Source organism: Syngnathoides biaculeatus, chromosome 13 (genome assembly GCF_019802595.1).
Source record: "Syngnathoides biaculeatus isolate LvHL_M chromosome 13, ASM1980259v1, whole genome shotgun sequence".
In the NCBI taxonomy this organism is placed as follows: domain Eukaryota; kingdom Metazoa; phylum Chordata; class Actinopteri; order Syngnathiformes; family Syngnathidae; genus Syngnathoides; species Syngnathoides biaculeatus.
Window position 1 is genome coordinate 17,195,079 of NC_084652.1, and position 27,291 is coordinate 17,222,369.

Sequence of the window (27,291 nt, forward strand, 5' to 3'; positions counted from 1 at the left end):
ACGATGATAGGCTCAAAAGGAATGCGTCTGCGTCATAAAATCACGTGATTTTTCTTTACACCGCCACATTACCGGTCAAACAAAGCATTGTTGCACGCTAGTTCTGTTGAGACAAAAGCGAAAATATGTCTGTGAGCGCGACAGCCAGAGTTTTTTCCGATAGAGTTAAACATTTAGAAGGTGATGATAAACGAAGATACGTCGAAAAATTAGAGACACTTGGCATAGAGGATCCGTTTTTAATGCCGACTTCGATGTTTTCACCAATAAGAGATTTGACTGTTAATTCGCGTCCCAGTCTTGGACAACTGGATATACTCATGTTTCTGCTGAATAAGTCGTCGATATTTACACAAAAGAGTTTGAAAGCGTATAAAACTCTGGATGCATACAAATACTTTGATGCTGGATTGGTAAGAGATGTTGTATCCTGTAGAACAGAACGAAACAAGTCTCACCTTGTGATGGCAAAGGTAAGTTGCAACACGCAATACTAATTCTTGTTATCCATAACTTGAATAAACCAGGGCATTAGATCTAGCTATGATTTTGGACCAAGTTATTGCTGATACAGACTGTTTTCGACCATGTGACTACATCCGGGGCCCGTGGCCATGTTGAATGGGTCCTGTTGTTCTTGTAGCCAGGCAATCACATTGTTCAGTCGACTTCTAGTTCCAGGAAAGCAGCCACTTCCTTCGAGCGTTTCCACAGGTCCGTTACAGTCAGCGTAGTGGGAGCCGCTGCGCAGTTGATGTGCTGCCCGTCGTGAGGGCCCTTTCCCCATTTCGGGGAGAGGTTGACGATAGTGTGGGTTGTTTTCATGTGACGTCACCCGTTGTGCTGCCTTGAACGGCGGCTATTTTTGATCCCTGAGCTCCGTTACTCATACATACGCAAGGTGGACAACATTATGTTTCTAACTACATTTATTGAAGACCCGGCCAACGGCAAATCAAGCCCAGATTGACTACTGGGCTATCTGGCATACACACATCATGGGACTCAGGACTGCATCACAAATGCGCAGTATAGGTTGTTTTCACTGACATCACATTTTTTGCTGAAACACTGCGCGCTGCCATTTAACCTATCTAACTAACGCGTACCCAATGTGGAAGTCTAAGGAATATTCTCGGTTACTGTTTGTGTTTTTGTGTTTCACGGGCGTGAAAACAGAAAAACACAAACAGTAACGGAGAGCATTCCTGAGACTTCCACACTGGAAGGTGTTAGGTAGAGAGGTTAAATGGCGGCGTGCAGTGGTGTATGGGTAATTCACAAAAAAATGTGACATCAATGAAAAGAACACATTGTTGACACGAGCCATACAGTCATTTAGTCGGAGTTGCAATAGTTTGGATCTTGTGGCCTGCGAAAGGTCGATTTTGGTTTTGTTCACCTCAGGGGTAGGTTAGCCACCAAGGATGACTACCGGTTTGTAGCTGGCCACCGCGTCTTCAACCGCCGTTCACTCTGGGTTCACTCTACTGACGTGCCATTCACTCCATCGCTTTTGCCTAAAGGCCGGAGTTACACAAATGTTCATACGACTGTTAAAAGTGACGCGTGATGGCTAAAAAGAGTTTGGAAAGTTATCGGGGCTCATTAGAAGTTGTTTCAAGAAACCGTTACGACAAGTGTGCTTTTATCGACAATATCAACCCATATGCCTTGGAGTAACACAAACGGAGCAAGAATTTCAAACTGTGGGCATTGGTAACCTATCCAGACATAGTCAACCATCTCCTCTTCTCAACAAGCGCTTATACCATGGACCAACTAAATAATTTCAAAGGTCTGGAGGCCGACAACCAATTCATCAATGGCTGCCACAGTTGTCGCCGTTTGGTTGATAACTCCTCAATTTTCTCACACTGGTTCTTGATCACAGCTGGCAGTCGAAAAAAAGACGCTTTACAACGCCCACTTTCGTTTGAGCAACCGATAACATAGCAGTGCGCCCCCATTCATACGCATTTCTGAAATGATTCCTGCTTAGTTATGGTTCGTTTACTCAAATTCACCAAACCAAAAATGGCGACAGCATTTTAAACCGGAAGGTGTGTGACGTCAGTCGAAAACAGTCTATATCTTACAATTTTTTTAAAACTGACAAAAATATATCTAACTGAAGTGTTTGAAGCTCAGACTTTATTACATCTGTAATGAACCAAGGCATATTCATAGATTGATGTTGCTGTTTTTGAAATACAACCATCCATATCCCGTTTTGGGTTAAAACTTGACTCTAGCATAATGTTACAGGACATACCATTTATACAATGATTTTCCAGGAAATTCCCATTAGGCCATATATGCAAATCTGATAATGACGAAGAAAAAGGAAGCATATTTTCAATTTGTAGAGTTCTGCTGTCTGTATTGTCATTATCATGAGAAAATGAATTGGAGAAAATTACATGGTCCTTTTTTTTTTAATTTCTAGGTGCTCCATTCTCAGGAACAATCTGAACCACCTCTGCATCCATGGATGGCAATAGATGAGGACGGCAGTATTTTGTTTGCCCATTGTACATGCATGGCAGGATTGGATGAAGTTTGTTCACATGTGGCGGCTACCTGTTTTGCTGTTGAAGCAGAGATTAGAATTGCAAATTCCACTTCTTGTGCTTCAGTTGCACCTTCTTGGCTTGAACCATCAGTTAGTATGCCATTTGAATATGCTGAGACCATTAAAATAAACTTCACAAGTTCCCAGTGTAGGCAGAGCAAAGGTGTGGATTATATGGAGGTGCCTCAGTCTGTGGTATACAGAGAACTTGGACCACTCACAGCTGATGACACCACTTCATTTTATCAACGACTGAATGGCACTGGTGCTAAACTCCCTGTTCTCTCAGTACTGCCCGAGTTTTCGAAGAATTACATCCCGGAGGTTGTGTCGGTTCCTCTCTCCAGACCGTTGACTGACCTTTTTGATGAATCGTGGCTCCACGCCTCATTTGAGGATCTATCTGTCCACTGCATGGACGTATATAACAGTATATCCATGTCACAAGATGAGGTAATATAGAATTCATGTTTGCTGTCCTGGTATTATATATCCTATGAATGTAAATAAATTCATCACTCTCTTGAAAAATACATGTACTAGTCACGCATATTTGATCCTGATTTCAAAACTGCAAGAGGTTGTCCTGATGGATGATGTCTACACTCATACTCATATTTTCTAATTCTTTTCATATTCATCTAGATATCAACCAAGACTTGAATGACTATAACCACTGAAAATATTCCTATATGGCCGACACTAATTTACATATTATCCTGTTTTCTTTTTCAGATTAATGGTGTTGAATTCCACACAAGGAGACAGAGCCAGTCTGATGCCTGGTTTTCTTTCAGTGCTGGGAGAATTACTGCATCTGTGTTGAGGGCAGTAACTCGCACCAGACCCGACAAACCATCTGTTTCATTGATTGCTAAGATCTGTTACCCAAAAAGTCACTCCTTTTCAACCAAAGCGACAAGGTATTTTTAATATAAAATCAGACAGTGTAGTTTGAGTACAATCTGTACACTGCCTAAGTATATCTACCAGGCAGGTGACCTCTTCAAGTTTTCAGAGGGCTAAATGTGATGAGAACACCATGATAAAAATTGATTTGGGTCGTAATTTTTTAACATTATACTTGTTTTTAGGGGGAAGAAAACAATGTAAAATGTTTTTCTCAATACTTTATTTATGACGGCATGGTGGATCAACGAGAAAGTGTTGGCCTCACAGTTCGATCTCGGCCCCCCCGGTGTGGAGTCTGCACGTTTTCCCCGTGCTTGCGTGGGTTTTCGCCTGGGCACTCCGGTTTCCTCCCAAGTCCCCAAAACATGCAACATTAATTGGACACTCTAAATTCCACCTAGGTGTGATCGTGAGTATGGCTGTTTGTCTCGATGTGCCCTCGATTGGCTGGCAACCAGTTCGGAGCGCTGCCCGTTGACAGCTGGGATAGGCTCCAGTACTTCCGTGACCCTTGTGATGATAAGTGGCTCAGAAAATTGATGGATTGAACTTGTTTTCTATTGTTGCTCATAAAACAATGTCAAAAAGAAACAATGACATGATTTTAAAAGCCACTTTATAAATTTCACTCTTCCTTTCAGATGGGGTTGTAAACACGAGGAAACGGCTCGAACGGAATATGAGAATCTAATGGAATCAAAGCACACTGGTTTCACAATTCGAGAGTGTGGACTCTTCATCGATGCCACATTCCCATTCATTGGTGCTTCCCCATATGCGTTGGTGACTTGTGATTGTTGTGAGTCATGGATTTTGGAGATCAAATGCCCCTACTGCCATATAGATCCGACGATTGAGACAGCAACTGAGAACAGCGATTTTTATATCCGAAATGAAAGTGGGAAATTGACACTGAAACAAGATCATGCATATTATTTTCAGATACAATGTCAGCTTCATGCCACTCAGAAGCAGTATTGTGACTTTGTTGTCTGTACAAACAGTACAATTTTTATTGAAAGAATTGAACCGGACACCAATTTGTTCAGTGAAATTGTAAAGAGTGCAGAAACATTTTTCAAATCATGCATTCTTCCAGAACTTGTGGCTAAATACTTTACTCAAGAGAGGGCTTTGCCAAGTATTACTGATGATGTCTGCTACTGTAAAGAAGCAGATGAGAAAAAGACTTTGATAATTTGTTCTTCTGACACATGTACTGTCAAATATTTTCATCAAGAATGTCTGGGATTGACATCAGGTTCCAAAAATTGGAAGTGCTCAGGATGCAAAAAATTGGAGAGATTCCAAAAAGACCAATTAAGCAAATATGACGACTAGTGTTATCTTTTTTTTTTTAATTATTTATTTTTAAAATTTCTGAGGCCCCGTAGCTCAGTGGTTAGAGCACTGGTTTGGTAAACCAGGGGTTGTGGGTTCGTATCCCACTGGGGCCTTTACTCCCTGAGAAGGGTTGCGTCAGGAAGGGCATCTGGTATAAAAATTGTGCCAAACATAAATATGCGTTCATCTGAGATGATACGCTGTGGTAACCCTGAAACGGATAAGCCGAAAGAAATACACCCATTTATTTTTAAAATTTCTGTTACTCTGTTATTCACACCCGGTATATCTGCCAAGGTGGGTTGTGGGAACTTTTGTGTTTTTGGTGACAGGTTGTCTTGTAAACTTTGGAGCCATACTTTCAACAGGCTATCTGCTAAAAAACTAAGTTTCTTTTGGCTTGTCCCGTTGGGGGTAGCCACAGCGTGAAATCTCAGATGAATGCTCATATTTGTTTGGCACAGTTTTCACACCAGATGCCCTTCCTGACGCAACTGCTCTTGAGTAGAGGCCCCAGTGAGATACAAACTCACAACCCCTGATTCACCTAACCAATGCTCTAACCGCTGAGCTATGGGGTCTCCTTCCACCAGACTGTTTGCTCCTGGTTTATAATTAAGAAGTTTCGTGTCATGTTAGAGCAAATGTTTTTGTAAGTGATTTATCATTTATTTGGTTTTTGAGTATCTATAAATCCTTGTAAGTGATGCAAACATTTGACAATGTATCGGTTCCTGCTGTATTACTAAGATTGAGTTCTTTTTTGTATTAGTTCACCTATCTGTGATTTTGTGGAAAAATGAATTCTCATACTGCAGGTATTCCTGACCCCGAATGCCATAACTAGTATCTGTATTATTGTTTTATCATAATTCACACTTCGACAAATAATGCAGTCAGATATGTGACAAAATGTTGCTGGTGATTACATTCATTGCACTTTCTTGACACCTGCTTACTGTAAAATCCCAATCGGATGGTCCATTGGGGCTGAAACATTACAAAGAGCACTCGCTACTCTAACTGTCCTATCCAGTGTTGTGTAAAATCCATATTTTTTCAAATATGCTATGGGTATGGTAGATTCCAGAATGGAATGCACACAAGGTCTATACAGTATATATGCATCCATCCATTTATTTTCGTTGCTGATTATCCTCACAAGGGTTGTGGGGAGTGCTGGAGCCTATCCCAGTTGTCAACGGGCGAGACGCAGGGTACACCCTGAATTGGGTGCCAGCCAATCCAGGGCACATAGAGACAGTCACACCTAGGGGCAATTTAGAGTGTCCAATTAATGCTGCATGTTTTTGGAATGTGGGAGGAAACCCACACAGGCACGGGAGACCATTCAAACTCCACGCAGCCAGGTCCAGGATTGAACCCGGGACCTCAGAACTGTGAACAGAACACTTCACCAGCTGATCCACCGTGCCGCCACAGTATATATATTTTACCCCAAAATCAAATTGTACTATTATGGTACCAATAAATTATTTTAAATTATTATTCATTCATCATCATTCATCTCGAGAGTAGATTAAGGGGGGGAATAACAATTACAGTGTACGCAAATGTAGTTTCAAAATTATTCCATCAGATGTCACTGCATAATCATTTATTTCCGTGGTAGCGGCCTGTTTCTTGTTTCTGTCATCTATTCATGCATGTAATAAAAAAAAAAATAACAGTGAAGAAAACATGCATATTTTACCATTTAACACATATTTTACACCGTATTGCATCATTGTAGGTACACAAAAACATCTATTGCGTTATGTGTATAAATGTGAAGTGAAGTGGCAACAAAGACAAGGCCATTCATAGATCTGCGTGGATGTTTTAAAGGGGGTTTTCTGAAAGTATTACAAGTACAATAATGTTGTCTGGCAGCACATCCGCATCCCAGTTCTGACGACTGGGGTTCAAACCCCGGCCGACCTGTGTGGAGTTTACATGTTCTCCCTGCGCGTGCGTTGGTTTTCCCCGGGCACTCCAGTTTCCTTTCACATCCCCGAAACATGCATAGTAGGTTAATTGAAGACTCTAAATTGCACGTGAGCGTGAATGAGCGTGTTCAATGTGCTCTGAGATTGACAGCTGGAATAGGCTCCAGCACTCTCGTGACCCTTGTGAGGGTAAATAGCTCAGAAAATGGATGGATGGATAAAACACTAATTTATGCATATGTTGTAAGATTTTTGTCTTTTGTTTTTTTGGTCAATGTTCCGTGATGTATGGGAACGCTATTATACCAAACCAACGATTCTGGAAGTACTAGAAGTGGAATACGAGAAGTTATGTCTTCCAGCTCACAACAGTACTTGGTGAAATCAGTTAATGCGGTTCCCAGGTGACTTGAGAAACTGCTGGCTAATGCTGGCACCGGTATCGTATTTTAAATAAAACTCCACGCAATCCACTTTCGTCTCATATTCATTGCTTATCAGGATTATTGTTCTGGAATAAATTCCATCTCGACATAAAAATAGGGAGTTACATTTCAATCGCAGTGTACATACGTATGTGTCGGTATTGCAGTTATTAATTATTAGTAGCGCGCTAATTGCCAACCTGCTCACCTTGGAGATGATATTAGAGCATTATATGCTGTGACTGCACACTCACAAGAAGTGAGTTTTCAGTGTACTCAGTGTATATGGAACCTCCAGTCATTGAGTGCTGACAAGAAAATACTCTCTCTATCTCTCTCTCTCTCTCTCTCTCTCTCTCTCATCTCTCTCTCTCATCTCTCTCTCTCTCTTCTCTCTCTCTCTCTCTCTCTCTCTCTTCTCTCTCTCTCTCTCTCTCTCTCTCTCTCTCTCTCTCTCTCTCTCTCTCTATCTCTCTCTCTCTCTCTCTCTCTCTCTCTCTCTTCTCTCTCTCTCTCTCTCTCTCTCTCTCTTCTCTCTCTCTCTCTCTCTTTTGCTCTCTTTGGATGTCTTCCTTGTGTTCTCGCTGACAGTGAGTGGGAGAGTTCTTCCCGGCGGCATGAATAGGAAGCTGGAAATGTTGCCTCTTAGCTGCCTCCAGTCTGTTGGGTCATTATCAGCCAAATGTCTGCATGGCACTCCACATAATATGGGGGGTGGGGGGTGGAATTCAGGCAAAAAATGTCACTCTTCTCAGGCATTTCTATTCCAAACTGATAGCATCATTACACTACACATAATCTTACTTGCGAGGATTTCAAAGTCCGTCTAAATGGCATTTTTCTTGGTTTTAAAAGAGACATAGTTTGGTATTTTCCACAAGTGAAAAGAGTTTCCAAGGGGAATCTCTACATTTGCATCTACGAGTGAAAGCAGAATGCTAATCTATGTTAACACTGTAGCTGTGCTTACCTTTCGGTTTCGGACATGACAGTTGTTTGTACAGCTGAGCAAATCATGTCACTTGTGGACACATTTGTTGTGGTGGTGGGCTAATGTATTGTAAACTTGCTGACCCTCAATATTTCGGTGGGGTTAATATTTTCAGTCTTACTGCATTGCGGATTTTTAAATTGCATATATATATAATTTTATGCCCAGATTTTTGTTGTTGTTGCTATATTGTGGAATTTGCGACATTAATTTCCCCACACAGACTATTGTTACTGCACATTGGTATAGCAAAAAGTGTGAGGCGGGGGAAAAGAGTGTGTGAAAAACAGTGAAGGTCCAGATCCTGCCTTCTGCAGAGACTGGAGTGTGGAATGTGCAGATTGTGACCATTAGTGGACAACTAAACCCCCCCCCCCAAAAAAAAAAACCCTGCACCTCACTTGCAAATTTTGTATCAGTATTCTGTTCAAAAGTTTAAAATATCCGTCCATCCATTCTCTGATCCGCTTATCCTCACAATGGTCATGGGAGTGCTGGAACCAATCCCAGCTGTCATTGGGCAGGAGGCAGGGTACACCCTGAACTGGTTGCCAGTCAAGCCAGGCCACATGGAGACAGACAACAATCCCACTCACAAGCACACCTCGGGGCTATTTTAGCATCTCCAATCAATGCATGTTTTTGGGATGGGGGAGGAAACCGGTGTCCCCGGAGAAAGCCCATGCAGGCATGGGGAGATCATGCAAACTCCACACTGCCGGGTCCGGGCTTTGAACCCCGGTCCTCAGAACTGTGAGGCCAATGCTCTACAACTGCGACACCATGCTGCTAAACTTTAAAATATTTTTAGAAAAAAACCCCACATGATCACTGCTTTATAGATTTCTATCTCTGGAAAGAAGGACTTCTATATATACAGTGTATTTGGATCCAAACATTGAAAGTAAATCCTCCTCTTAACATCATAGTTTTTTTTTTTTTAATTTTGTGGAGTATGTGACAGCCTCCAGATGTAAAGGCCACACTGTGGGTCAAGCATTGTTGTGCTTTTAGTGCTATTTCCTCCAGGTAAATCCACCAGATTTTATAAAGGTCTGGTCTGTCCAGACGCAGGCTTAGGCCATCAGTCAGTGTCAGATGGAAAGCTAGAAAGTACAAAAGCCCACATTTTCTTTGCTACTGTTATTTTTTATTTTTTTTTAGGTGGTGAGTGACAGTTGGCTGGGCTCTGACGTTCCCCCTCCTTCCCCGCCGCCCTCCCCCACCACTGAAACCACCACTCGCCTATTTCATGCTGAGATACTATGGATGATAGCAGCCGACCTGGTGGAAAAAAGCTTTGGAAAACACAGTTTCCGGAGGCTGGAGGCACTTAAAATGCCATCTGAACAAAAGATTTTAGGGAAAAATCAATGAAAGCACAGAGAGGAATACAAGCAGAGTTAATGAGATAAGACACAGACGAGCCAAGATAAGGGAAGGCAAGTACAGTACAATGATTTGCTCGAGGCATGAGGGGGAAGAAGGCATAGCCAATCGAAGGTCACATGGCAGATCACGTGATTTATGCATACAGTATGTCAGATGGTGTATGTACAAGTCACATTGTATACTATCCATGTCACATCACATGGTGTATACAAGGGTTATAATAGTGTCTGTGTGTCATATGGTATATGCACATCTCATACATAGACCCACAACACCCAATTCCAATGAAGTTGGGACCTTGTGGAAAAATCTTTTGCAACTCTATTCACTTGACTACACTACAAAGACAATATATTTATTGTTCAAACTGGTAAACATTGTTATGATTTTTTTTGCAAATATTCTGTAATTTTGAACATGAGGCCTGCAATACCTTTCAGAAAAGCTGTGACAATTATTAACCTTGGTTTGCCAATGATGATTGAGTATTGTTAAAAGTAATGGTGACGTAACACAGCGGGAAACATATCCCTGTGCCAGGTTTTTTGGAACATGTTTCAGGCAACAAGTTAAAAATGAGTGCATAATTGCAAAACAAATACCGTAGAGGTCATCAGTTTGAAGTTTCACATATCATTGTCTTTGTAGTTGATCGGTTGGAAAGGATTTGCAAATCATTAGATTGTGCTTGGTGGGACGGTTGTCACGACCCATCGGAACGGAGGTAGGACCCAAATGCATGAGGACACAGGAGACGCAGAGGTAATTCAGGAAAAAACGTTTACTATTCAATGGTTGGTCGGTACACACGGGATGACGATCAGGGATACGAGAGTGCTGGAACGGGGCATGAACCTCAACGATCTGGCGGAGGACCAGTCGTCACCGGGTCCTATAAGTACCGGGCGTAATCAGCCGAAACAAGGTGGAGGTGTGTGCCGACTAATTGGCTGGCCACACCCAGCCTGGGCAGGATGCCAGGAGCATGACAACGGTGGACGACTGGATAGGACATCTGCCTTACAGTTCTGAGGACTTGCGTTTGGATCCTGTACCCTCCTGTGTGAAGTTTGCATGTTCTCCCCGCCCCTCTGTGGGTTTTGTTCTAGTACTCTGGTTTCCTCCCATTTATCCAAAACATGCATTAATTGAATTGTCTAAATTGCTCGCAGGTGTGAATGATTGTTTGTTTTATAGTTGTATGTGCTCTGTGATTGGCTGGCAACCAGCTCCGGGTATAGCTACCCTCTTGCCCGAAGATAGCTGGGATAGGCTCCAGCACCCACGTGCCCCTTGTGAGGATAAGTGGGAGAGATGGATGGATGCGTTGTGCTCTTATTTAGGTTTTATACAACATCCCAACTTCATTGGAATTGGCGTTTGTGCTTTTTGGCCAATTGCATGTATATATCCATGTCACATATATTCATATCACAAGGCTCATTCTATCCCATCCCATGGTACACACACATCAATTAGTGGATGGCCATGTAAAATGGTTCAAACACATCATATGATGTACAAAATCTAATATGGGAGGTCAAATGGTATACAAACATCACATGGTATATACACATGTCACATGGTGTATGTACTTGATGTACAAACCCGTTACATGGTGTATTCACATTTTACTTGGCAGGTGGCGTATACACATTTTAGATGGCAGTTGACATGGAGTTCCCATGTCACATAATCTCTTACAGTTCTCATGGTATATGTACATCACACGATATCCTCACAGGTGATTACACATATAGCTTGACTTATCACATGATAGACACACATTGCAGTTAGTGTATACACATACAACACGGTTCATACACAGCTCACAAGGTGTATGGGGTTGTCATTTGGTGGAAATATGTTATGTGGCAGGTCACATGGTGTATACATATCACATGGTATATACCCATGTCACATGGTATACTGCATGTACTGTAACTGTCATATGGTATATGCACAAGGCCACATGGGATATGCAGTTGTCAAAGTGTCTGCAAATGTCACATGCTGTATACACGACACAAGGTATATGAAAATCCCATATGGTGCATACATGAAACACGGTATATATGCAAATGTCACATGAGGCATTGCTGAGGTTTATCAAGTGTGCACTTTTTTAATCAACATGCACACAATTGGCAAACAAAGTTTGGGAATGCGATAAAAGGGAATCAACGTACTCTTGCCGTTTGGCGGCCCATGATGGCATTTTCCCTCCCTCCTCCTACTCCTCATTGAGTGAACGTAAATATTTGTGAATGTGAAATCTCAACATTTTAGTGCGTGGCGGGGGATTGATTCAGGGACTTGGGGCTTAAGGGAGGCCCTTGCGTTATAACGTGACTCCATGAGATCGACACAGTTATGGTGGCATAATATTATATTACTAGGGACAATAATAATAATCATGATGATGAATGTGAAAGTGCTGTTTGGATACATTTCATGCTAAAATGTGTAATTAAGAGTCCAATTAATACCTTATGATGATATGAAATATTCATTTGCTTGGAGGGCTCAAGTCCCAGTAGGCCCTTATATCGCCTATTAGCACGGCTATTAGCTCATTTGGAATTTCTTTTCTCTGCATTCTTTTCATTAGAACACATTCTGCATGGAAATTTGGGCCAGCGGCATCCCATCTGCCTTCACCCTCCCCCCCACACCCGTGGGGCCAATTAGGGCGTAGGAGCTAAACGAAGCGTGGTGGCAAAGTGTGTTTACTTCACAAGCTGGCCGTTAATTTGGAGAGCCGGTTTGTATCGGAAGGGCGTCTGGATTTGGAACTTGGAGTTTTTCATCTTGATCCCACAGGTTTTGTTGTTTTCTGTTGTTGTTGTTAAACGGCTGGTTCACATAAATACATGTAAACGCACGTACTCCGTGCATGTACAGCTACTTGTTCAACCTCAATTTCAAATTTCATCAAACATCTAATGATTCACTCTGAGTGTTTTCCTCTTTCCTTTTTTTTTTCCTTTTTGCAAGGATGTACATATGCATTGTTGGTTTCCTTCAAAATGTTAATGAACAAATGACCAATAATTGACTGGATGATCATTAAATCTGTTAACTAACTAACTAACTAACTAACTAACTAACTAACTAACTAACTAACTAACTAACTAACTAACTAACTAACTAACTAACTAACTAACTAACAATGAAGAATCCCAGCGTAAAAAGACCTTAACATTAACCAACCTTACAATGAGGTTTGATGCCAAATCTTTAGGTTGCGATTCAATTCAAATGTAATATTGATTAAAATGCTCCGATAGCCATTCAGTCAGGAGTAGAAACAGACAAATAAGTGTAAATTCTGACAATTCAGAATTTTTTATTTGGCAAAAAAAGAAAGTTGTTTTGATTGCTATGTAAAAATATGTTGTATGTCACATCATGTCGTTAAAGTACTAATAGAACATTTGAAAATGAAAATGTACATGTCATTTATTTGTGCTTATAGAGTACAAAAGTAAAAAAAAAGAAAGGAGAAAATATATATATAGTTTGCATATGGAGTGCAAAAGTAAACACACGATGATGGCTCTATATTGCAAAAGGTAAAGTATTGTATACATAAACAATATTGCTTGATTTATTAGGGTCAGGGTTACCTAATTAAGTAGCCTGTTTGTGACAATTGCCGGCGGTGCTTTCTTCATCAAACCCTCTTCATTCATTTCCTTTCAACCAGTTTGCTTTATTGCTCCCTGTGTGGCTTCTGTGTTGGGGGCTGCAGTCTGTAGAACATTTGACATTAATTCCCTCTCGTTAGAATTGAAAAGAGAAGACAGTTGCGTATGTAAAGGCCAGTTGTTCTCTTTCCAGACTTTTCAACTCCAAAACTGTTGTCTTAGCTTCGTGTACAGCTTTGGGACGGAGACTTCTGAGTTCCGACGTGTGTTTGAGTGTCTTCCATTCAATTCTTGTGCTCCGGATTTACAGAAGAAACCAAAATGAGGACAAAATCTGATTTAAAAGTGGTTGTTGGCTTCGTGCTACAGCCGCTGCTGCTTGCCTCAATCACCATTTTGTCAAGGTTCGGTCGAGTGTGTTTGTGAATCATATGTGAAGCGTGCCTCACTGGCCAGGAGGTGAATCGATTCAGAGCATTTTTTGAATCGAAATTGAATCGCATTGGATTGATGAATCAATAATTTTACCCACAGACAGGACCCAAGAAAAAGTCAGCACAAAACCTGATAAACAAAACATGGAATACCTCAAATTGCTTAAATGGAGGATGGAATTAACCCATTATTAACCCATAATTAATTTTTTGGGACATCATGATTTTCACGCATTACATCCTTCAATATATCAAAACATTTAAGTGTTTTAATCTGAAGACATAATTTGGTATTAGGAAAGGATAACTCATCGGTCCAAGTTCGCACGGAGTTATTTCTACTTTCCTTCCTGACCCAACATGTCTGCCTCAAGTACACATGGAGCGTTTTCCAAGAAAAGAAAGAGAGGAAGGTCAGTATGCAACCACGTTTTTCTTCAAAATGCTAATCCATCACTATTATTAATGCGTACGTGTTGTCCTAGAATAAGAAATATTTAATAAACATATCTCTAGTATGTACCACTTCACAGAACTGAGAACATACCCGTCCCAGTTTTGGGACACCGCCCGTGAGAGGGTACATCTTTTTTTGCCCTTTGTTTAATGCGTTAAATGAAAAAGAAGTGTTATTTCCTAGATTGTCGTCTGTTAGGAGACTTTTATCTCAATAAATAAATAAAATATTTCCACCCTGCTCCTGAATGGGTTAAAAAAAAAACCTATTAAAAAATTGTTTGCAAAACAACAGCGTCCTGAGGAAGAAGTGGTTCTGAATGCTCAGTGGTGTTCTTGTGTGCCTGAACTGAAGCTTCCTCCCTCCCCCGGCTAAATTGTGCATTTGCCGCGACGCCTTCGCACCTGCTGCATCCTGAACGTAACCTTGTTGCATATTTCATACGACCCACATGTTTCTACGTCGACTTCCACAAAGCCGAGGATGAGGCGGAGGAGGTGGAGGAGGAAGGGGAAGAGGAGGGAATGCTCCGGCGCCTTCTTTTTTCTTTTATTGTTTTTGCATCAACACGGGTGCACAACCAAGTCAATTAAGGATGCACGGCTCATCAAAGCGGCCGCGGCAGCGGCGACGTCAGTGTGTCTGGCAGCTTCGTCTCGCTCCCGTTCAATTATTCACTGTGGTTTTAATAGACAAGAAGATGATTGTATGCTTTGACAATGATGATGATGATGACGATGAGGAGGAGGATGAGGAGGAGGGAGGTACCACAGTAACAATTGCACGAGTTATCACGCATGATTGTGTCGTGTTCACAAGATCCTACTTTCATTTGTTTTAATGTCATATGAAGAATTTGATATTTTTTTTCTTATTTTTCTTTGAGTTTCTCACTATCGTGTTTGCCACTTCTTTTTCTCGCTCCAATATTAATCATCAGTCACTAAGTAACTAATTGACTAACGAAGCAACTAATTGACTGACCAACTAAGAACATAACCGCGTGGCAGGCTGAGTAACTAATTATATCACTGACTAATTCAATGACGACGCAACTCACTGACTAAATGATTGATGACTGACTGACTGACTCACAAAATTATGGACAAATTGACTAAAAAAATTGCGTCACGGGGAGCAACTGGTGAGAGCGTTGGCTTCAAAGTTCTGTGGACCAGGGGTTCAAATCCCAGCCCCGCCTGTGTCTATTTTGCATGTTCTCCCGCTGCCTGAATGGGATTTCTATGGGTACTCCTGTATCCTCCCGCATCCCCAAACCATGAAACATTAATTAGATACTCTAAATTGCCCCTAGGTGTGATTGTGACTGTGATTGTCTGGCAACCGGTTCAGGGTGTACCCTGCCTCCTGCCTGTTGACAGCTGGGATAGGATCCAGCACTCCCGTGACCCTTGTGAGGATAAGTGACTCAGAAAATGGATGGATGGATGGATGGATGGACAAATACTCTATAATAGTGCAGAAACAGGCGGTGTGTGTGTGTATACAGAGGCTCATACATGATTCAGGGCCCCGCTTCAGTCAACAGGTTGCATATTTCTATGTATTTATACAGTACAGCACATACAGCATATTTATGTCACACTGAATCAAGTGAAGCTGGCAGTATATGAGCACACTTTGGCCTCATTTGTGCAACCAAGGACGGACCTTGCTCCAAAAGGACACTTAATGTCAACACTCTGTAAACATTTTATTTTATAAACCAGTGACAAAATGTAACTAACTAACTAACTAACTAACTAACTAACTAACTAACTAACTAACTAACTAACTAACTAACTAACTAACTAACTAACTAACTAACTAACTAACTAACTTAGTGACTGATTGACAGACTGACCGACCAATTGGCCGATTGAGTTTTGTTAGGCGCTTAGCACATGATCTTATTCCCCGCCCCCAGAAAAGCACACACTTACACGAACGCACACACACTCATACCCACTCCAACCGTGGGCTGCTGGCCGGTCTGGGAAATTAAGCATGTCAGCTCTGAGCGGGTCTACCATGTAATGTGCAGCACGCATAATTAACACAGAACGTTGAGGAGACCCCATGGAACTGTGAATGTGTATGAGATGTGTGTGTGTGTCTTCGTGCGTGTGTGTGCGTGTGTGTATGTAATGAATGGATACAGGATTCAGAGCTTTCTTGTTTATGGTTCACTCAGAGTATTCCATCTGTTTTTCCCCTATTGGACCACTTCATATTGGTGCTCATTAAATTCTTCTTTTTCTTCTTCTTTTCCTTCCGGATTGTCTAGATTAGGGGTCGGCACAGCGTGTCATCTTTTTCCAACTAACCCTCTCTCGTGCATCCTCCTCTCCAACACCCACTGTCCTCGTGTCCTCCCTTACAACATCCATCAAACTTTTCTTTGGTCTTCCTGTTGTTCTTTTGCCCATCAGCTCCATTCTCAGCACCCTTCTACCAATACACTCACTCTCTTGCCTCTGAACATGTCCAAACCATCAAAGTCTGCTCTCTCTCACCTTGTCTCCAAAGCATCCAACTTTGGCTGTCCCTCTAATGAGCTCGTTTCTAATCCTATTCAACCTGCTCACACCAAGCGAGAACCTCAACATTTCTGCTACCTCGAGTTCTGCTTCCTGTGGTTTCTTCAGGACCATCGTCTATAATCCGTACATCATTGGCGGCCTCACCACTGTTTTATAGACTTTGCTCTGGGGAGACTCTTCTGTCACATAGAACACCAGACACCTTCCGCCAACTGTTCCACCCCCTTGGACCCGTTATTTCACTTCCTTACCATGCTCATAAAATTAGAACTAGATGCTGGTAATGTATTACAAAGTAAGCAAAATTAATGTCTCTTTAAGTAACAAGCAATATCACACATTACATTTCCCAGAGAAGTAGTCAGATGGAAAAAAATAGTTATTATACTATAGAGTCAACAATAATTCTTAACAAGCAATTACTATCCATGCACATGCGCACACAGTTGTCTACCTGGACCACCACACAATTGAAAGCGTTGTGAAAGCGTATCTATCTAAGAGTCTTTAGAGAAGTGTACGGAGAATGGTGTGGAGGTTATATTCGACATGTCAAGTCTGCAATAAGCAGCTCATTTAATGTGGCTTCAAATACACTAATATTTCAGTCACAGTACTCATGTTGATGACACATTCTGTAACTTGTTGGGGCACATTACCAAGTAATTTGTAAGGGCAATATCTTGCTTTTTTTTGTACTCTGGATATGTGTTATTCCTGCCACTTTGCTCCTGGTGCAAGTAAATAAAATGTTACTAGAACTCTAACTTAGTTACTTCTGAAAATGAGTAATCAGGAAAGTAACTGTTACTTTTTCAAGGTAGCCGTGGCAACACTGCTTACAACAATAATAAACATTAATACATAACTGATAGTGTCAATCAATAGTGCAGATTGTCTGTAAATGCAGATTTTGTAAAAATATTTAAAAAACTCTTATTTCAGATATTATGTGTTTATTTTTTGAGATCATAATTTCACAATTATTTTCCACAATTTTTTTTAAAGGCAGAAATTTAATTCTAATTTTATTATTTTTTTAACAGTTGATCCTTAAATCTTTTTTACATTAAAAAGTTGATGTGCTTAGAAGTAGTCAGTAAAAAGTTTTCATTCATACCTTTTTCTCACCTCACATCACCATGGAAACAAGCTGGCAGCCCTCAAAACACACACACACACACACACACACACACACACACACACACACACACACACACACACACACACACACACACACACACACCCACACTTGCACATGTGTGTATTTATGTTCAGTATGTGAATCTGTGTCGCTAGGCATGCACATGATGTGTATTCATATTCACTCTGTGGGTATGTATTTGCGTATACGTATTTTATTTATGTGTGTGAATCACATGATGTATATGTGCGTGTATGTGAGTGTGTGTGCACAAATATCTCCTGGCATATTTGTATTTATCTGATTGTCTGCACTTGTTTGAACATATGTGCTCATATCATGAGACTGAACGATGTCTGTTTGTGTGTGTGTTTGTGTGAGCGTGCGTGCTTACGTGTGTGTATTTGCATGTTTGTGTGTGAGTGTGAAGGTGACACTTGCCAAGAATAAAAAAAGGAAATTGATGAGCTTTTGATGGAACAAATGAACAAAGATGTATTTGATCAACCCCTGCCACACAAACACACAAACACATACAAACACTCACACACACCCCATCCCATCCAGCAGATGCAACTGACTCGGGTGACATTTCAGCACTTAGAAAGAGATTTTATTTGACCAGTAAAACCAGAACTAAGACACACACACACACCACACACACACACACCCACACACACACACACACACACACACACACACGCAAACACGCACACATAAACACGCACACCCACACACACCCACACACTCAATTAACCCCAGTCAAATTCTGCCTCAGGGGAATGCAAAAAAAAAAACAAGGGGAGCTAATATTAACCGGAGGCATGTTTGTGGAATATTTCTACATACAGTACACGCATCCTTCTTCTTTCAGCTTTTCCCTCTATTCTGACTGTCACACACCCATCTTACCCACCCACACACACAAACGCACAAATGCACGCACACACAGACACAGACACAGACACAGACACACACACACACACACACACACACGTACGTATGAGGATAAAAGTTGTCAAGTCTAACACAATCGGCCCAATGATTCAGATTGACAAAAAAAATAAATAAATCCTTATAGGGATCCATGTAAATAGAACTAATCTGTTGACAGTTCAAACTGTGGCCATCATAAAGCCTTTATTAGCTGTGCAGGCAATGCTTCAAGACAAATTGTACTAACTGTCAGGGACATTGGCTGTGGATTATTTCTAGTCGTTCTGTTTATTTCTTATGTGCTTAATGGCGAGAGGCACAATCACCAAAATCATATAACATCATATTGAATAATTATAATAACTTTTTAAAGCACCTTAGAAAAAGCTCAAGGATATTTGGACAATAGTGACATGTAGCACAAGACATAGGTGCGTAGATGCAGATGTGTACCGAACTTCAGTATCCATTACAAGTACACACAATCCATCCATTTTCTGAGCTGCTTATCCTCATGAGGATTGTGAGAGTGCTGGAGCCAATCCCGGCTGTCATGGCCTGAAGGCAGGGTACACCCTAAACTGTTTGCCAGGCAATCACAAGGCACATAGAGGCTAACAACAGTTGCACTCACAATCACACCCCGGAGCAATTTAGAGTGTCCAATTAATATTGCATGTCTTTGGGATGTGGGAGGAAACCCGAGTGCCCAGAGAAAACCCACGCAGGCATGGAGAGATCATGCAAACTCATATAGGTGGGTCTGGGATTGAACCTGGGACCTCAGAACTGTGAAGCCACGCTCTAACCAGTTGCATCACTGGGCCGCCAGTAAAAATTATGCAGTATTAAAATGAGTGAAACAAAAATTTTTTTCCAAAATGCTATTTGAATAAATGTAATGGAGTAAATGCAACGCGTTACTACCCACCTCTGGAAATCACGCAACATATTCCCGTTGCTTCCCCATGAACTCTAAAAACCTAGACAGATGTTACCATGGTGGACATAATCGTGTGTGTGTATGTGGATACATGCATGCAAGTGTGTGTATAGTCCCGGGGGACTCTTCCCTCCCTACTCAGCAATAATGAGCAATCCAGCAGCATTTGGCTTATAGGTGCATAAGCAATCCACTTATTAAGATGAAAGTCGCAGCCGGCTATTGTAGGCTAATTCAGACATGTACGCTTGTCCAATTCTGTGGGTCTGCGTGTGTGCGTGGAAAAAAAAAAAGATAGACAAAAAGAAAGACAGAGAGGCTTTGTGTCCATATATGGTTTGATTGTGGACCGACACGCAGGAAGTGACAATGGCCGTGATGTGGAGATGAGAAGATCCGGGAACAGGGAGACAAGCTGGAATGAAAGCAGCAAGATGTGGTGGGGGTGAATATGATGGGAGCACGAAGATGAAGAACATTAAAAAAGAGAAGAGACAGAGCGACAGTAGATAGGAAATGTGTAATATGAATTTGATATCGAAAAATACTATGCCATGTCAAGTCGATGTCAAATGTTCATACGGATGACATTTCAGTGCTTGAGTCCACTTGACACTGGTGGCGAGGCCAGCCCTATTTTGGTGGAATTAACCCAACTCAAAACTTCTCTTAGCCCACTCTATAAATTCATCCTCAGTTTAATTTAAAAACATACTGTAAATATGTTTGACGGTTTTAGAAATGAACACATTATGATGATGCAATGCCTCAACATTCCCAACATGATTGCCGCAAAGGCATGTTGGTTACCCAGGCTGTGATGTGTACGGTATACTATTCATATCTATTGTCACAACCCTTAAACACATTTCTAGCTGTGATAACAATAATGACCAGGTAATGCTTAATTTACAACTCTGACACAATCTATAAAATGATAGTTAAGCATATGGTGAAGCTTCAATGCCTCCTCTTAAATTACTCTATGTGGTGGTGGGTGGCAGGGCACGTGGGACAGTGAGGTGTTTGGCTGGTGGGGGTGGGGGGGTGGTATTGGGTCCCCGCGGTCCCTGCCGTGTGGCCATTTGCTGTTGCGCCTCGGCTCTGCCATACACCATATGCACCATACGCACTCATTCCCCATTTTTTTTTTTTTTGGTATTGGGTCCATGTGGCTCCAGTCATGTGGCCAGTTGCCAGGACAGAACCCTCTATCCACCAGGTTGGTCTCGGGTGGAACCCTGGGCTGGCGGGTCTTGTCCTCGATCGATTGGGTGGTGTCTTTATCCTCCACGGTGCAGGCACAGCAATTATAGGACATTTCTGTTAGTCTATGTGCATGTAAAACTGTACCCATTGACTGGCATGTGTCCGGAGGCACACACCCCTGGGATTCTTACATTGGGTGTGGGATCACTCACTTATTGCTCAAGTATACGTAAATTGCTTGTGTATGCCCCACTTAGACTCTTGTTCTCTCGACTTTTATAATTCACTTAGTCAGTCACAAAACACTTCAGTTGTACAGCCTAGTTCATGACCCTTGTCCTTCTTCTGTCCTGTCACGTCCTGCAATATCCATATTTGTTTTCTTGCTGTAGATATGTAACGGTTTATTTTTCTCACCTTGTTTACAATTGACCCCTCCGTACAGGGCACTTAACCACGCCTCCTGAAGTGACGTCACGCCACATACGCTAACGTAAGACAAGCAATTAGTAAAAATGGCAAATACAATACAATACATTCTTAACTGAGACAGACGCCATGCTTCTGATTTCATTCAAATCAAAGATATATTATAGATTCTAAATACAATACATTCTTAACTGAGAGAGACGCCATGCTTCTGATTTCATTCAATCATTCACACGTAGCAATGTTATGCTAGCGAAGAACATCTCATTCATTTATACGAGACGTGTATGAAAAATCAAATATAGGGCATATCTTCGTGCAAACACAGTCTGGTTAAGCTTCGGCCGCGAGCCGGCAAGAAAGTGACACGTTTGTGCAGTCCGATCATCGCTAAATATCGCTCAACAAAGAGTAAGTGTGTCAATCGTTCACACGTAGCAATGTTATGCTAGCGAAGAACGTCTCATTCATTTATATGAGACGTGTATTGAAAATCAAATATAGGGCATATCTTCGTGCAAACACAGTCTGGTTAAGCTTCGGCCGCGAGCCGGCAACAAAGCGACACGTTTGTGCAGTCGGATCATCGCTAAATATCTCTCAACAAAGAATAACTGTGTCAATCGTTCACACGTAGCAATGTTATGCTAGCGAAGAACTTCGAATTCATTTATACGAGACATGTATTGAAAAACAAATATAAGGCATACTTTCGTGTAAACATATCTGTTCCGCTTGGTATTAGATGGATTTAGTTGATGATGCGGTCTTCCACAAAGTTTGATCCATCGAAGGCATTCTTCAGTTTTGGAAAGGGTACGAATCGAACTCCACCAACTAGCCTATAAGGATACCTGTTGTCACTATTACAAAGTCCGTGACTACACCTCTTAACCATATTTTTTGTTAAATAACCCAAATATGCGATAAAACGGTAACAAAACCTATACTGGACCATGCAATGTTGTCTGAGAAAATGGCGGGAGCAAAAAGGGGCGTGGTCTATGCAGATCTCTGGCCTCTGATTGGTCAGTGACGCGGATTGCGCAATATACACGGAGGGGTCAATTAGCGCTTTGTCTTTGTTCTCGTTGTTTGATTCTCCATTCTGCTTGATCGAATTCTCCCCCCCTCTTGAAACTTTGTTCTACACGACTGATTGATTCTGTTTCTCAATAAATTTCAATTTTAATACTATGAAATTTCAAAGCACAGTAAAACTGTTCCACCATAAAAAAGATACACATCCTACATTGTGCTTGACCGAAGAGCCAGACAGGAAAAAAAAAAAATAAATAATAATTCCTCAGTGTTATCTGCCGGCGCTGTATTGGTTGTAGTAGTCCGTACTGTGTAGCTATTAGCCAATAATATAATTATGAAGTTGACGCTGTCCCTTGCTAAATAAATAGCAGAGGTTTTGCTCAGTGTATCTGATACACTATACAGTATCGGTATCAGTATCTTATGGCAAGATAGGGCATTCATGTTTTTTTTTCATTATTGTGAGAGAATTTGACATCCCCTGCAATAACTCAAAATCTTGACAAGAATATTTTTATCTCGTCAAATCTAAATAAAATTAGATGCATCACTTAAAATAAGGTCAGTGTAATAGTAGGGTAGTTGAACAAAAAATGTAATCCCCTGCCAAATTTTTTTTCAACTTATTTCAAGTAAAACATGAAAGAAATGAAAATTGAATAATAAGCTGATGAGTCTGATTTTGGAGTATGGGTGTTTATTTTCAGTATAAAACACAAAATAAAACAAAAAAACCTGCCAGTATCAGGCCACTTCCTTGCTGTAACTAGATGTGCTACTTCTTTTTAAATGCTAGTTTGTTAGTTACTTCACACTGTTTGCAAATGTATGCATTTTTTTTTAAGACGTCAGCCAGGTACAGGTGAGAGAGTGTTAAAAAATATATTATTGCATGATAATGTGTTTGCCTTTGTCTCTTCACACACCCTTGAGGACTTGCAGATCACCCAAACTAGGAGAAGAGGGGGCAGGATCCTATTGGACTCTCCACATCCTGGCCACCAGCTCTTCCAGCTCCTTCCCTCGAATAGCTACTAACTAACAATGCAAATCAAAACTATCAGGCATTCCAACAGCATCTTTCCTCTTGCAATTCAATTATAGAACAGTTAGCTTAGAATTCCGCTGGGACATGGTGCCAAGTTTTTGCCTTAAGTTTGTTGTCACATCCTGCTGGAACAATTAGTAGACAGGTAGGGCTCTGTCTTTTTCGATCGGCAGCTGCACTTCACCATAAAAACTGGCACATTTTGCCAGCCAATCGCAGGGCACCTGTGGACAGGGAACAGTCGCACTCACAATCACACGTAGAGAAAATTTGGAGTCTTCAATTAAAGCATGCTTTGGGTGTGGGAGGAACTGGAGTGCCCAGAGAAAAATCACAGAGGCACAGACTAAACTCCATGCTGGAAGGGCCGGGATCTGAAACCCAGTTCTCAGAACGTGAGGCCAATGCACTGTGCCACTAGCTCCAACTTCTTCTTCTTCTTCTTTTCCTTTCATTTTTTTCCGTTAGGGGTCGCCACCGTGTCATCTCAAATGAGCACACATTTGTTTGGCACAGTTTTTACACCAGATGCCCTTGGTCTTGTGTGTTGTTGACATACTTAGCCAATAAAGCTGATTCTGATTGGCTATTCCTTTGATGAGCTAATGTATTTCTTCCTATCCAACCTGTTTTCTCCTAGCGATAACCTCAACATTTCCATTTCTGCCACCTCCAGCTCTGCTTCCTGCTGTATGAGTATCTTCAGTGCCACTGTTTCTAATCTGTATATCGGATGTGACCTCGTCACTGTTTTATTTACTTTATTTTTATCCTAGCAAGGACTCCTCTGTTACATACATACACCTAACAGTTTCCTCCATTTGTTCCAACATGCTTGAATTATTTTTTTTCCCTTCCTTAGTATCCTTCCCAAGGATTTAAAGTCCTGCACATGCACTCTCTCTTCTCCCTGGAGCCTCACTCTCACCCCTCCAACCCTCTCATTTATGCACATATTCTCTCTTAATTTGGCTACAGGGTAATCTTCATTCCTCTTCTTTCCAGTGCGTGCCTCTACCTCTATTTTTCCACTTGGTTCCTGCTTTCAATGCAGATCACAATGTCAGAGTCGCCCATCAGGGTGAGTCTGGTAGTCCTCCAGGAAACCCAAGCTGAGGTGCTCAGTTGGGCAGTTCACGATTCCAAGCACCAGAGTCACAACAAGGCCATTGAGGTGGACGTCCATGATACGTAACCCAATGACAAAGCAGGGGCTAGGCAATAGGGTCGGGTGGCTGCTGCTGGTTGGGCGTTGCCACACCAAGTATGGGTGGTGGCAACCACCCTTAACAACAAGCCCTAACCCTGACCCTGGTCTGGCGCTACCAGACCAGGGTCAGGTAATGGCCGCTGGACGGGTGCTGCCGGAGCAGGATACAGATCCCGGTGAGCCGTAACAAGAGTCTACCAGAGCTGCCAGGGTACCTGAACGTGTCACATCTGGAGGGGTGCCTGAACTGGAGCCTGCTGCAGCTGCTGGGGTGGCTGAATGGGAGCTTGCTGCAGCTGCTGCGGTGCTGGAAAGGAAGTCTGGCGCAGCTGCCAAGGAGCAGGGAGGTGGAAATGGGGGTCGGAAAAGTGGGACAGAGAGGGGCAGAGTGCACAGGGACTTGGGAAGGCGAACTAGGTAAAACTGGTGGTTACAGAATGAGGAGATAAAAATAGCATGGAACAAGGTGACTTGGGACTGGTATGTTTTGACATGATTTAAGCATCAAAAACAGTCCGGGAACTGGAGAAAAACTAAGGGACTTGAGAATGGGGGGGGGGATAAACAGGAGGAGGAAATTCGACCTTTACTTGGGTGCCTCCACTGCATGGTGGTCATGGATAGATGGCCAAATGGGTGCCCAAGTTGACCAAAGAAAAGGTTGATGGATATTGTGAGGGAAGACATGAGGACAGTGGGTGTTAGAGAGGAAGATGCACAAGAAAGGCTTAAATGGAAAAAGACGACACACTGTGGCAACCCCTAATGGGACAAGCCGGAAGAAAAAGAAGAAGAAGAAGAAGACTCGAAGAAGAGCTTGGACCCCTAGGTGTTGGAAAAGGACAGTGGCACAAACACTGAGAGACAGATACTGTAGCAACAATGGACTGACAAGAACTGAATGCAACCAGAGAGCTAAGCTGATGCGACAATGAGGAACACCTAGGCAAGACGTGAGTGGTTGGAGGGAACGACACAAGGTAGGGGGTTAACGACAACAGGTGGACACAACCCACAGAACGGAAGACATGAAAAACACGGAACAAGAAAACATGAAACAAAACGCGAACCAATTCATAGAGCATAACACAAATATTCATAAATGGAAACATTTTATAAATTCATTTTATGATTTTGTATTTATGTTTATTATTTGGCATATTTATTATAATGAAAATAGTATTAATAATAAATAAAAGAAACTATTTATAATAAATTATCATAAATAACTAATAAAATATTAAATACACATCTTAATTTATTCTTTCCCACATTTATGAATGAGCACAAGTTTACTCACGCCTTCCAATGAGGTTACTCTGTATTGTATTTCAATAATTCACAGTCAGCATCATTCATTCATTCATTTCCCATACCGCTTATCCTCACTAGGGTTGCAAGTGTGCTGGAGCACATCTCAGCTGACTCTGGGTGACAGGCGGGGTACAACCTGAATTTGTTGCCAGCCAATCTCAGGGCGCATATTAATAAACTGCCATCCCCATTCACATTCACACTTACGGGCAATTAAAGTCTTCTATTAACCTATCATGCATGCTTTTGGGATGCGGGAGGAAACCGGTGTGCCCGGAGAAAACCCACGCAGACAGGGTGAGAACATGCTAACTCCACAAAGGCGAGGCCTGATTTTAAACCCGGTCCTCGGAACTGTGAGGCAGACATTCTGCCGTTCCGCATTATTGCATTTGTAAGACTTTCAGATCACTCCCCCTTAAAAATGTCCATCCAGTTCTATTCATAGCATTGTCTTTGTTGCCTTTTTCTTCTTTCAATGTTGACGTGAGCACATCTAAACAAGAAGCGTATTCATTTTGAATGATATGTGACTCAGAAACATGTTAGATCAAAGAAGGAAGATAATGGTGACATATTTATGACTCATTTGACTGCAAACATCTGCCCCGAATGACCATATATGAGCAGAAGATTGGCTACGGGCTTGATGTAATAAGACAGAACTGTTTTATAAGTAACACTTAGCATTGATCAAAAGTAAGATTGCTTTCATGTTAGCATCGCTTCATCAGATAAGAGATGAAGCCTGTTCGGCTCGGCGATATTTTCAAAGGTCCTACCAGAGAAATTTATGGTTTTGCTTCGACTCGGTTGTGATGTTTTCAAAGTTAATATAAGAACAACATTGCAAAACCTTTTTATGATCTAAAAAAAACATGGCCAATGAAATTTATAGGGTTAGATATAGTGATTTTTAATTATGTTTTCTTTTTTTTTTTGGAATAGGAATGAGCAAAAGAGGTTGAGGTTGGATGGTTTGAATCAGTCAAAAACTGGAAAGTGGGGGTCAATAAATAATGTCAGAATATGGGCTTTTATTCTGAAAAATTGTTTTCTGGGGGAATGGGAATGATCTGATCATGTTGAAAATGGAATAGTTTTGTTCAGTCCTCAATCTATATGAAACATGAGGCTGGAATTACATTTCTAAGAGTCTACTGTCACCCCAAAAAAAAAAAACAACAATACAAAACCCAATAAAACCATTAAACATGAAGCTATAAATGACCCATGCTCGTTTGAAAATGTTTGGAATTTGGAAATGTTTGGAATGGTTTGAATCAATCAAGCAATGTTGAAGGAGGTGGGAATAATGTAGAATACATCTTGATGTGGAAAA

General features: G+C 41.5%; 1 protein-coding gene across 1 annotated transcript; it reads left to right on the forward strand.

The window, feature by feature from the left end:
• Positions 1-67: 67 nt before the first annotated feature.
• On the forward strand, positions 68-7,234 carry LOC133511237 (uncharacterized). Its single transcript, XM_061839975.1, has 4 exons — positions 68-473; positions 2,450-3,028; positions 3,311-3,498; positions 4,129-7,234. Exons 1-4 carry the CDS (start codon positions 126-128, stop codon positions 4,826-4,828), a joined length of 1,815 nt encoding a protein of 604 aa, XP_061695959.1. The 5' UTR covers positions 68-125; the 3' UTR covers positions 4,829-7,234.
• The last annotated feature ends 20,057 nt before the right edge of the window (positions 7,235-27,291 follow it).